At 38.9% G+C, this 12,726-nt stretch overlaps 1 protein-coding gene across 4 annotated transcripts in view; it reads left to right on the plus strand.

The window, feature by feature from the left end:
• The window catches only part of CD19 (CD19 molecule), a 34,878-nt gene extending 27,592 nt beyond the window's left edge, over window positions 1–7,286 (plus strand). For 2 of the 4 annotated variants that reach the window (XM_074197367.1, XM_074197368.1), the window contains 6 exons: window positions 348–440; window positions 616–690; window positions 864–920; window positions 1,023–1,079; window positions 1,425–1,517; window positions 1,640–3,968. In XM_074197367.1, the coding sequence (XP_074053468.1) occupies window positions 348–440; window positions 616–690; window positions 864–920; window positions 1,023–1,079; window positions 1,425–1,517; window positions 1,640–1,746 (482 nt within the window). In that variant the 3' untranslated portion in view covers window positions 1,747–3,968. Of the gene's footprint in view, window positions 1–347; window positions 441–615; window positions 691–863; window positions 921–1,022; window positions 1,080–1,424; window positions 1,518–1,639; window positions 3,969–5,993 lie in introns of those variants that run through there. The other 2 variants (XM_074197365.1, XM_074197366.1) reach the window with 2 other exon arrangements.
• The last annotated feature ends 5,440 nt before the right edge of the window (window positions 7,287–12,726 follow it).

A 12,726-nucleotide genomic window follows, 5' to 3' on the forward strand; every position in this document is an offset into this window, starting at 1 on the left:
GAGAAAGAAGCATGACATAGTAGAAGTCAGGAGTCCTAGTGGAATCTTGACTTTGATGCTTATTAGCTTTAGGAAAGTAATTTTTCCTCTGCGGGTCTCAGTTGCTTCATTTGTAAAATGAGGCTCAATAAGTTGATATTTAATTTTCATGTTAGATCTAAATAATCCTCTTTGATACAGGGGATAAAGGTACAGACGATCCTTGCAAGAGGATTATCCACTTTCCAGGTTCTGAGAGTTGAGAAGTCCTGGGCATTGTTTAGTGAAAGTTGGAGTCCATTTGGGAGGGAATAGGAGAGCAGGATGAGCTGGGGAATTTGGGGGCAGTGACAGCTTCTACTCCGCAGACACAGAGGAGGAAGAAGGGGAAGGTTATGAGGAACCAGATGGTGAAGAGGCTTCTGTGGCCTATGAAAATAGCCAGGATCAGATCTCCCAAGGTAATAATGGAGTTGCTCCCCTCATCCAGGGACCAATCTCGTGTATGTTAAAGAGTCCAAACTTCCTCCACTGAGCAACACCCTTCCCCCACCAGCTCCTTCTTCCCTTTCCCTAAAGGCATTGGATGAACAGGTAGAATGCCCAGCCTTCTTTCTGACTCCCTTCCCTCCCCAGATGATTGGGGTTATGAGAATGAAGAGAAAAGAACCTTGGCTGCTGAAGAATTGGAGGATGATTCTTTCTCAACTGGTAATAAGGAAGTGGGGAGGAAACCTTAGGTGATAGAAGAGGGGGACCCTGAAGGACCAAGGAGGCCAAGGGGAGCTGGGGAAAGGGTGGGTTAGAGAAGTCCCAAGAGGCTCTTATGGAGACAACTTTCTCACCTCACCTCTTGTTCACCTTCTCCCTCTTCTCTCCAATAGCTGAATCTTACGAAAATGAGAACAAGGAAATGGTCCCACCTGTCTACACAACAACAGGTGGGGGCAAAAATATTCCTAATTTAGGGACTGGAAAGGGGAGTAGAAGGGTAGAAGAATAGACCCAAGGACTGAAAGGATCTTTTTTGCTTTCCTCTCTAGGCTTCCTGGTCCCCAAAGGGCCTGTCTGGGACACCTTCCGGGAGGCTTCTTCACTTGGTGAGATGTGGGAAGGAAATAAATATTTATATTGTTATTTCATATCTCAAACCTAGTTCTGACTTTAATATGACCCTGATCCTCAGCTGGTCTGATGCTTAATCCAACTATTCACTATGTGAAGAGCTTAAGGTTGGGTGCTGGAGAAGATTAAATAAAACTTGGGTTCCTGCCCTTATGGAGCTTTCTAAGTCTGAACCTAAGCACTTTTGTAGTGAGATATGGTTTACTCCCCTTAACTCAATCTCCAACTCTTTCTCCCCAGCCTGGCCCTTGGGATTATCTATGCTCAGTCTGATCTAGTTATTTCTCACATGCGTCCCTTCATCCTTCACCTATAAACAGGATCTCAGTCTTATGAGGACATGAGAGGAATCCTGTATGCTGCCCCTCAGATGCGGAACCTTCATCCTCAGCCTGGTCCAAACCAGGAGGAAGGTAAATATCTTTCAATTTTCAGCCTTGTCTAAGCTTTTTAGACTCTAACGAGTCATCCCTCTCCCTTCTCCCCATTTCTCTCTCTCCTGTCTCCCTTTAACCCGATCTCTTATGCCTTTTAGATGGTGACTCTTATGAGAATATGGAAAATCCAGAAGAGGCTGGTCCAGGGTGGGAGGCAGGAGGTTGGACCCCAACCTGGAACAACAGGTGTGTCCCTCAACTGTAACCCCACCCCCTTAAATGAGTAGGAAATAATCCTGCTCTAGAGATGGAGAAGGGGAGATTTGGGAGTTAAGCTGGCAAACTAGATTCTGGTGGTAAGGGGTAGAGATCAAGGGAGGTAGGGTCCTTTTTTTTTTGTCAGGATATTTGGGATGATGCCTGGCATTTTGGGAGGGAGAGAGATTTACAGAGGGCTAAAGGGAGAGGAAAGGGTACCTACTGAACACAACCTCCCATTTTTATCTTTCCCTCTTCAGGTCATAGAAACACAACAGCAATTTAGCCTTCTTTTGATGCTTAGTCTTTCTATCTGGCGTGACTAAAGTCTGATGATGTTCACTTTGTGTGTGTGTGTGTGTGTGTGTGTGTGTGTGTGTGTGTGTATGTATGTATGTGAGCTTGTGCCCATTATCCCTTTTCTCCTTAATAAAATCCTGAGGTTCCTAATTCCAAGAAACTATGACTGTGTGTTGGAATGGGATGAGACAAGGGAATGGAAGCAAAGGACAGGATTCTAATTTGCTGAGCAGTCTCTGAAAAATCTGGTATGTTAGATCAAATAATTTCTCCTGGGGAAAAGCTTCTTTAGAACACTTTAAGGGCTTCCCCTGAGGTCTGTTGGTTCAGACCTGGTCTGGATTTAAACTGATTTAATCCATTGAATTAATTTGTTAATTCAACAAATATCCATTCAGTGTCTAATATATGAACAGTATTCATTTCTCTCTCACCCAAACTCATCCCTCTTCCCAATTTCTCTATTGATGACAGTGCATCATACCCTCAACCTTTATACCTCCCCTTCAAGAGATAGCTTTGACAAACTGAATCATCTGCCTCACTAAAGGGATTTCTCCAACCACTGATACTGTGCTTGGATTTATTTCTCCATGGTTATCATATTATCACTATCCCAGTGATTCTGAACCCTTAGTTGCTTATATACAAATCAAACTACTAGCTCCTTTATAGCCATCCCCCTCAACCCTACCTACTCCACCAAGGTTTCACTATGCTCTCTGGCTTGCTTGCTTCATAATTAACAAAGTTGCTTTCATTTTAAGCTGTTTCCTTTTTTTTTTTAATACTCCATCCATCTTCTGGCAGTCTCTTAGATCTGATTCTCTCTTGATTGAATCCCTTGCGAACCCTTAAAATACTGCTTGCACTTTCACTTATATCTAAAACTCACTGGTCATAGTGTGACAATTGGAATATTTTTACTCCCTACTGCCACTCCAGACTTCCTCTACCACTATTACTCTTTTTTTTGAAAGATTTTATTTATTTTCAGTTTTACAATTTTCCCCCCAATCTTGCTTCCCTCCCCCCACAAAAGGCAGTCTGTTAGTCTTTACGTTGTTTCCATGGTATGCATTGATCTAAATTGAATGTGATGAGAGAGAAATCATATCCTTAAGGAAAAAACATAAAGTATGAAATAAAGTAAAATTATATAATAACTTTTTTTAAAATTAAAATAGTCTTTGGTCTTTGTTCAAACTCCACAATTCTTTCCCAGGATACAGATGGCATTCTCCATTGCAGATACCCCCAAATTGTGCCTGATTGTTGCACTGTTGGAATGAGCAAGCCCATTAAGGTTGATCGTCACTCCCATGTTGCTATTGGGGTGTTCAGTGTTCTGATTCTGCTCATCTTGCTCAGCATTAGTTCATGCAAATCCTTCCAGTCTTCCCTGAATTCCCATCCCTCCTGGTTTCATCACCATTACTCTTTTTTTTCTTTTTAGTATTTTTTTTACAAGGCAATGGGGTTAAGTGGCTTGCCCAAGGCCACACAGCTATGTAATTATTAAGTGTCTGAGGCTGGATTTGAACTCAGGTACTCCTGACTCCAGGGCTGGTGCTCTATCCACTGCATCACCTAGCCGCCCCTATCACCATTATTCTTAAACCTCTTCTACTATCCACTGCACTGGAACTGACCTCTAGCCTGTGAATGGTCAGAGCTGAACAGAGCAGGCCACAGGTAGTATGTCAGGACACAAACAGAAGTTGCATTAATTTTGAAGGGAGGAAAATGATGCTTGTGGGTGGGATACTCCTCTCTACTTCCCCCTGAGAAAGAAGGCTTATTTTGCTGGAGAGAAGGCAGAGTTTATATACCTACCAGGCTGGCCCATGGTATAATCATTTCTAGATCTTAAGTTGCTGTTCCATGGCAGGCTCATTCATAGTAATCCTGGGTCCTGTGAGAACAGTTCTTAAGTTGATCTCAAGTTTTGGGAGTTATAATTACTCTGTGGGGTATAGAACCAGAGTCCTGTAATGGGAACAGGTGTATAGTATTGTGATTATGATATCATATGTAATGAATGTTAACCCTATGTCCCTGGGAAATAGGGGAAGCTAAAATCATAAATCCTTCAGTGAACACATTGTGCTGATCAAAGTGGTACACTTTGACAGAGGGTAATATCATCCAAAGTGCAAAGGATTTCTGTTATGTCAAACTTGTTGGGTCTTAACCCTGGGAAACAGAATGTGTTCAAAATATTTTGACAAAATTTAACACCCAATCTACGTCTGGGTAGCTCTTATCTTTTGACACATATACCCTACTTATGGGCAACTAGGTAGCCCAGTGGATAGAGTGCAGGGCCTGGAGTCAGGAGTCCTGTATTTAAATCCAACGTCAGACACTGTGTGACCTGAGTGAGTCACTTAACCCTATTGACCTCAATTTCCTCATCTATTAAAAAAAATGAGTTGGAAAAGGAAATGACAAACTACTCTATTATCTTTGCCAAGAAAACCCCAAATGGGGTCGTGAACAGTCATATATGACTGAAAAATGATTGAACAACAATATTTTCTTTGCTTCCTCAATGAATTTAGTTCCCAACTCACAATATTTTTCTCTCTACCCCAACTCCTGCCCTCGTACTATATATTGATCACCATACATATTGATGTTCCCATAACTACTCTAACTTCCTAATTTTTTTTAGGTTTTTTTTTTTTTGCAAGGCAAATGGGTTTAAGTGGCTTGCCCAAGGTCACACAGCTAGGTAATTAAGTGTCTGAGGTTGGATTTGAACTCAGGTACTCCTGACTCCAGGGCTGGTGCTTTATCCACTGTGCCACCTAGCCGCCCCAACTTCCTAATTCTTGAGTCTAATTAATTGCTATGATCTCCAGTCTACTTTGGCTATGACAGAGGTGGTCATAACCTTTATTTTGACATCTCACATGCAAGAATTCCACTTCAGTGTTCACAAACTGTGAAATTCCTTCCATTTTTGTTATCATTCCACCTTTCTCCATACTTTATGTCCCCTAAAACCTCTTCTTCATTCCTCCTATGAACTTCAAACTTTCACCTCCTTAGTTCTTTCCCAGTTCATTAGCCATAAATTGATTACATTCTTTTCCTTTCTCAAGGAAAGGTTCCTTTGGTTCAGTTCCTCTTGGTGCAACTATACAATATTATCTACACTTGAATCTTTCGACCCCTTGTCCTACTGACAATTGTGTTTTGCCAAACTGTGACCTTGGGTTATGCCTAGTATTCATCTCTTTTGTTTCTTTTTTTTTTCTTTTTCTTTTTTTAGTTTTTCCAAGGCAGTGGGGTTAAATGACTTGCCCAAGGTCACACAACTAGGTAATTATGTGTCTGAGATCACATTTGAACTCAGGTCCTTCTGACTCCAGGGCAGGTGCTCTATCTACTGCACCACCTAGCTGCCCCTATCTCTTTTGTTTCCATTTGTGTCCTGCTGAAGAGAATTATAAGAAATCAGGTTCATTCAGTCCACTGTGAATTTGTTACATAACTTATGTTACATAATCTCAACTGCATCCTTAATGTAGTAAAGCAATTTTTTATACCATCCTAATTGATTAACTATTACACTCATGATAGTTACTTAAGGGAGTATGAAAAGATTTGGAATAGCATCTCTTAATTTCCTTCCCCTACACTCAACTGAGGAATTAAATTTATAACTTCCATCCCCCCATTCCAATCAAAACCTGAAGTCATATTTTATTGGGAGCCAGGGTCTCTAAGCTGTTTGACACATTCATGGCAAGAAGACTCAAGGTGGCCACACTGCCTGATGGAACATTTCCTTCTTCAATATCTATAGGGATTCCATGTATACCCATATTTATAGGTCTATTATTGATTGCAAAACTTACTCAAATAGTGGAATGACTATAAAGGAAGAATTTCAGAGAAATTCCTTGCATAAAACAGATTGTGAACTCTGTTCAAATTTAACAGGACCGCCTCTCCCTGAGACATACAAAAGGCTTCAACATTATGAAATCTTTGGAAAATACAGCACTGGGAGTTCCAGGGAGACATCAGAATATATACAGGGAAAACAGATACAAGATGGGTCAGATAAAATTCCAGGGAAATTAACAGTTTTGCCCCCCTTATCATACACAGGAATATATGATAAAGCTGGTGAGAGAATAGTTAGTATAGGTGACCGATATGTGAACTCTAATAGCCTTAGTTTATTGGGAAAGAATAAAATGTCATAGAAACCATAGCGTTTATCAACAGGGCTGAAAGGAAAATTGGTTATTGAAGGAGTCAACGGACGGGTGGACAAACATAACTGCCCTCACCATAGGTTGTCAAGGGAGCATATCGAAAAACATTACATATGTGGCACAAAAACATAAAAGCATTCCATTAAACAAATTATATCAAAGATTATTATCAGGAAAGTTCTGCTTAATTAATAACTTTACTATGCAGCAACAAACCAGGCAACAGACAGGTTGAGGTCATCATGGTCTGAGCAGGGACAAGAAAATTAACTACATGATTGATAATCACACTTGGAACCACTACATGATCAAACTTGTAACCATATGAACTATATGATTAATGATGAAAATTGTACACTTTTGTAACCAAGGAAATGATTTTAGTTTGCTTGTTTGATATGATTCTGAGACTATAAAAATAAATCCAAGCAGCTGACATTCAGTCAACCTGCTCCTGCCTTTAACCCTGTGTCGACTCAACTCATTTTGCCGACTCTATCCCTCCTGTCAGGTTCCAAGGACCCCGCGGAGGCTGGACCCCCACAATATTTTCCCCTTCACTCTTTTATTCCTTTGCCACATGAAGAGGTGAGCCTTCTCTTGCCCTCTATATACACTTTGATCTATCCCCTCCTACTTGTCTACAATGATGATGTTTGTTCTTCATTTTTGAAGAGGATTGTGACATCAAGGAAGTGATGCCATGATATGTATTTGAATTGAATTTGAGTGAAGGGGGTTGTGCTAAGTCACCAATCTCATTTTCTTCTCCAACACCATCTGAGTCTAGTGGCCAGATATGAATCAGGACAACTGGAAATGGCCTTGGATGAAAGGCAATCAGAATTTCATGACTTTCCCAAGGATGTCTTCATTCATTCATTCATTCACTCAATCATTCATTCATTATTTGCAAGGCAATGGGATTAAATGACTTGCCCAAGGTCAAACATTATTATTAAATATTTGAGGCTGGACTTGAACTCAGGTCCTCCTGACTTCAGGGCTGGTCCTCTATCCACTGTGCCACCTAGCTACCCCACTAGAGATTTCTTAACTGTTAAATCTAATGGTATTTTTCATTCATCATCCTTGAGTTAGTTCTCTTCTACCTTTGATACTGTAAGGCAAACCATTTCACTGGAATTGGAAAATGAATCTCAATCACAATAGTCTAACTTGAATGGAAAGGCCCATATTTGGAATTATGATTATATAATCAAGGTCAGATGTGCAGCCTTTATTTGGGCATGGAAGCAGTTACACCTCTTGCTTGCTAGAGATGAGCAGACAGGAGCTGAGGTGTAGAGCGGGCAATGGTGAACAAAAAGTGGACAGAGAGATTTACATGATCTTGACATCTCACATGCAAGAATTCCACTTCAGTGTTCATGAACTGTGAAATTCCTTGACCCTGCAGCCTCCTGCCACCACCAAGTCTGTACAATAAAAAGGTCTATATCTCTCCAAGTTTCCTCAGCATTCCTTTGGTCTCTGAATAAAGAATCTAGAAAGCAACGAGGATGGGATTTGTTTGAAACATCCTTCTTCCCTAGGTTAAATGAGGACTTAAAGGATTAGTATTAGACTAACATGTGGCTTACATCGGCAGGATTTACATTAGTATTAGTACTTGACTTACAGATACTGTTATTCACCCTCTCCTCCTGGAGCCTATTTCTTCCAGGTTCCCAGGGTACCATTTTCTTTTGTTCTCCTCCCACTTGTCTGATTCTTCTCAGTGGCCTCTGCTGAATCTTCATCCAGGTCATACCACTACTTGTGTGTTTCCCCCAATATTCTGTCTTGGAATCTTCTCTTTTCTTCTCTACTACCTCACTTCATCAGCTCTCATTGGTTCAAATATTATCTTTGTAATATGACTGTCAGATTTATAGATCAAGTTCTAATCTTTGTCCTGAGCTTGATTCAGAATTATCAACTGTCTTTTGTTTATCTCTAACTGGACATCCCATAGACTTCTCAAACTCAACAAGTCCAAAGTAGAAATCAGTATCTTTCCCTCTGAACCCTCTCCCATTCCCAGCATTCTTATTCTTTTTTTTCCGATTAATGAACATTTTATTTAAATGCAAAATTTTTTTCATGTACACCCCATCTCCTGAATTGCGACTGACTGTCCCCCATGCCTGAAATGGTCTTTCTCATCTTCATTTTCTTCCCATTCCAGCTAAAATCCAACTTTCTTCAGGAAGCTTTTTCTGGTCCCTCTTTTTTTTTTAAATTTTTATTAAAGATATTATTTGAGTTTTACAGTTTTCCCCCAATCTTGCTTCCCTCCCCCCACCCCCACCCCACAGATAGCACTCCGTCAGTCTTTACTTTGTTTCCATGTTGTACCTTGATCCAAATTGGGTGTGATGAGAGAGAAATCATATCCTTAAAGAGAACGGAATTCTCAGAGGTAACCAGATCAAACCATAAGACATCTGGGTTTTTTTTTTTTCTGAATTAAAGGGAATAGTCCTTGTACTTTGTTCAAACTCCACAGCTCCTTATCTGGATACAGATGGTACTCTCCTTTGCAGACAGCCAAAAATTGTCCCCAATTGTTGTGCTGATGGAATGAGCAAGTCCTTAAAGGTTGAACATCACTCCCATGTTGCTGTTAGGGTGTACAGTGTTTTTCTGGTTCTGCTCATCTCACTCAGCATCAGTTCATGCAAATCCCTCCAGGTTTCCCTGAAATCCCATCCTTCCTGGTTTCTAATAGAACAATAGTGTTCCATAACATACATATACCACAGTTTGCTAAACCATTCCCCAATTGAAGGACATATACTGGATTTCCAATTCTTCGCCACCACAAACAGGGCTGCTATAAATATTTTTGTACAAGTGATTTTTTTACCCTTTTTCCTCATCTCTTCAGGGTATAGACCCAGTAGTGGTATTGCTGGGTCAAAGGGTATGCACATTTTTGTTGCCCTTTGGGAATAGTTCCAAATAGCTCTCCAGAAGGGTTAGATGAGTTCACAGCTCCACCAACAGTGTAATAGTGTCCCAGATTTCCCACATCCCTTCCAACAATGATCATTATCCTTCCTGGTCATACTGGCCAATCTGAGAGGTGTGAGGTGGTACCTCAGAGAAGCTTTAATTTGCATTTCTCTAATAATTAATGATTTAGAGCATTTTTTCATATGGCTATGGATTGCTTTGATCTCCTCATCTGTAAATTGTCTTTGCATATCCTTTGACCATTTGTCAATTGGGGAATGGCTTTTTGTTTTAAAAATATGACTTAGTTCTCTGTATATTTTAGAAATGAGTCCTTTGTCAGAATCATTAGTTGTAAAGATTGTTTCCCAATTTACTACTTTTCTTTTGATTTTGATTACATTGGTTTTATCTGTGCAAAAACTTTTTAATTTAATGTAATCAAAATCATCTAATTGGTTTAGTGATGTTCTCCAACTCTTCCTTAGTCATAAACTGTTCCCCTTTCCATAGATCTGACAGTTAGACTAGTCCTTGATCTTCTAATTTGCTTATAGTACTGTTTTTTATGTCTGTGTCCTGTAACCATTTGGATCTTATCTTGGTAAAGGGTGTGAGGTGTTGGTCTAATCTAAGTTTCTTCCATACTAACTTCCAATTATCCCAGCAGTTTTTATCAAAGAGGGAGTTTTTATCCCAATGGCCTGACTCTTTGGGTTTATCAAACAGCAGATTACTATAATCCTCTCTTGTTTTTACACCTAGTCTATTCCACTGGTCCACCACTCTATTTCTTAGCCAATACCAAACAGTTTTGATGACTGATGCTTTATAATATAATTTTTGATCTGGTAGTGCTAAGCCACCTTCATTTGCATTTTTTTCATTAAGCTCCTGGCAATTCTTGACTTTTTATTTCTCCATATGAATGTACTTACAATTTTTTCTAGCTCATTAAAGTAATTTTTTGGAATTTTGATTGGTAGGGCACTAAACAGATAGTTTTAGTTTTGGTAGAATTGTCATTTTTATTATATTAGCTCTACCTATCCATGAGCAGTTGATATTTGCCCAGTTATTTAAATCTGATTTAATTTGTGTGAGAAGTATTTTATAATTGTTTTCAAAAAGATTCTGAGTCTGTCTTGGCAAATAGACTCCCAAGTATTTTACACTGTCTGAGATTACTTTGAATGGGATTTCTCTTTCTAGCTCTTCCTGCTGTTTCTTGCTAGTCATATATAGGAAAGTTGAGGATTTATGGGGGTTTATTTTATAACCTGCAACTTTGCTAAAATTGCTAATTGTTTCTAGTAGTTTTTTAGATGATTTCTTGGGATTCTCTAGGTAGACCATCATGTCATCTGCGAATAGTGAGAGTTTTGTCTCTTCCTTCCCAATTCTAATTCCTTTAATTTCTTTTTCTTCTCTAATTGCTGATGCTAACATTTCTAATACAATATTGAATAGTAGTGGTGATAATGGGCACCCTTGTTTAACCCCTGATCCTATTGGGAATGCCTCTAGCCTCTCCCCATTGAGTATAATGCTTGTTGATGGTTTCAGATAGATACTGCTAATTATTTTAAGGAATAGTCCATTTATTCCTACACTCTCTAGTGTTTTTAATAGGAATGGATGCTGTATTTTGTCAAAAGCTTTTTCAGCATCTATTGATATGATCATATGGTTTCTGATAGGTTTGTTATTGATATAATTGAGTATACTAACAGTTTTCCTAATATTGAACCAACCCTGCATTTCTGGAATAAATCCTACTTGATCATAATGTATTATCCTAGTGATGACTTGTTGTCGTTTTGCTAAGATATTATTTAGGATTTTTGCATTTATATTCATCAGGGAAATAGGTCTATAATTTTCTTTCTCTGTTTTAACTCTTCCTGGTTTAGGTAACAGTACCATATTGGTTTCATAGAAAGAGTTAGGCAGAGTTCCATCTTTCCCTATTTTTCCAAAGAGTTTATATAGGATTGGAACCAATTGTTCCTTAAATGTTTGGTAGACTTCACTTGTGAATCCATCAGGCCCTGGAGATTTTTTTTAGGGAGTTCAATAATGGCTTGTTGAATTTCTTTTTCTGAGATAGGGTTGTTCAGGTATTTAATCTCTTCTTCATTTAACCTGGGCAACTTATATTTTTGTAAATATTCATCCATTTCACTTAGATTATCAAATTTATTGGCATAAAGTTGGGCAAAATGTTTTCGAATTATTACTTTAATTTCCTCCTCATTGGTGGTGAGTTCACCTTTTTCATTTATAATACTAGCAATTTGGTTTTCTTCTTTCTTTTTTTTAATCAAATTGACCAGAGGTTTATCAATTTTATTGGTTTTTTCATAATACCAACTTTTGGTTTTATTTATTAATTAGTTTTTTTGCTTTCAGTTTTATTAATTCCAGCATTCTTATTCTTAAGGACACCACAATCCTTGCAGGTTACCCAACTGACCATCTCATGTGATGCTTGATTTCTTACAAGCACTCATCCCACATAGTCAATCGCTTGTCAAATCTTGTTTGCTTCCCAGCATCTCTTATATATTACCCTTTCTCTTTACTCACATCTTTTACAACAACTTTGCAAACTTTGCAAGCCCTTATCACCTCACTTGGGTTCTTTATATATTGTCTTTCCTCACTCCAATCCACCCTCCACTTAGTTGACAAATAGTTTTCCTAAAGCACAGGTGTGACCATTCAATGCTTCCTACACAATTAGCTCCAGAGGTTCCCTATTACCTCCATGATCAATGTAATCATTTAAAGTCTTTCACAGTCTACCTTTCAGTTTTCTCATACTTTATTTTCTTCCATGAACAATGTGGTAAAGAGGAGAGACACTTCCCCCCAGACCTGGTGTCAGGAAGATCTGAATTCAAATCCAGCCTTAGACACTAGCTTCATTACCCTGGCCAAATCACTTCACCCTGTTTACCTCAGTTTTCTCCTCTGGAAACGGAAATGGAAAACTATTCCAGTGTATTTGCCAAAAAAAATCCTAAATGGGGTCAAGAAGAGACTGAAAAACAACATTTACAACAATAGTAATAGAATAGACTATGTGCTGAGCACTTTACAAATGATACCTCATTTGACCTTTAGAACAATTCTGAGAAATAGAATCTAGTATCCTCATTTTACAGTCAAAGAAATGGAGTCAATGGAGGTTGTGATTTGCCTATATCCATTCAGTTAGTTTGAGATCATATTTGAACTCAGGTCTTCCTGGCCTCACACCCAACATTTTTATCCACTGCACTTCTAAGTTGCACCATACCACTGCAACTAAGTTTGTGGAATATCTGCCTCTAGCTTTTTGTTCTTAGCTGGATTCTTTCGCTAGAGTGAGAATTCTATTCATAGGAGGATTATTGAACTCTTCTATTTTCCAAGCCTTTTCCTGCTTTAGCTATATAAGGTGTGATCATTCTGTTTCTTTAAATTTTGGGGAGAATCTATCAGGG

The sequence above is a fragment of the Macrotis lagotis genome, chromosome 8 (genome assembly GCF_037893015.1).
Source record: "Macrotis lagotis isolate mMagLag1 chromosome 8, bilby.v1.9.chrom.fasta, whole genome shotgun sequence".
NCBI lineage: Eukaryota > Metazoa > Chordata > Mammalia > Peramelemorphia > Peramelidae > Macrotis > Macrotis lagotis.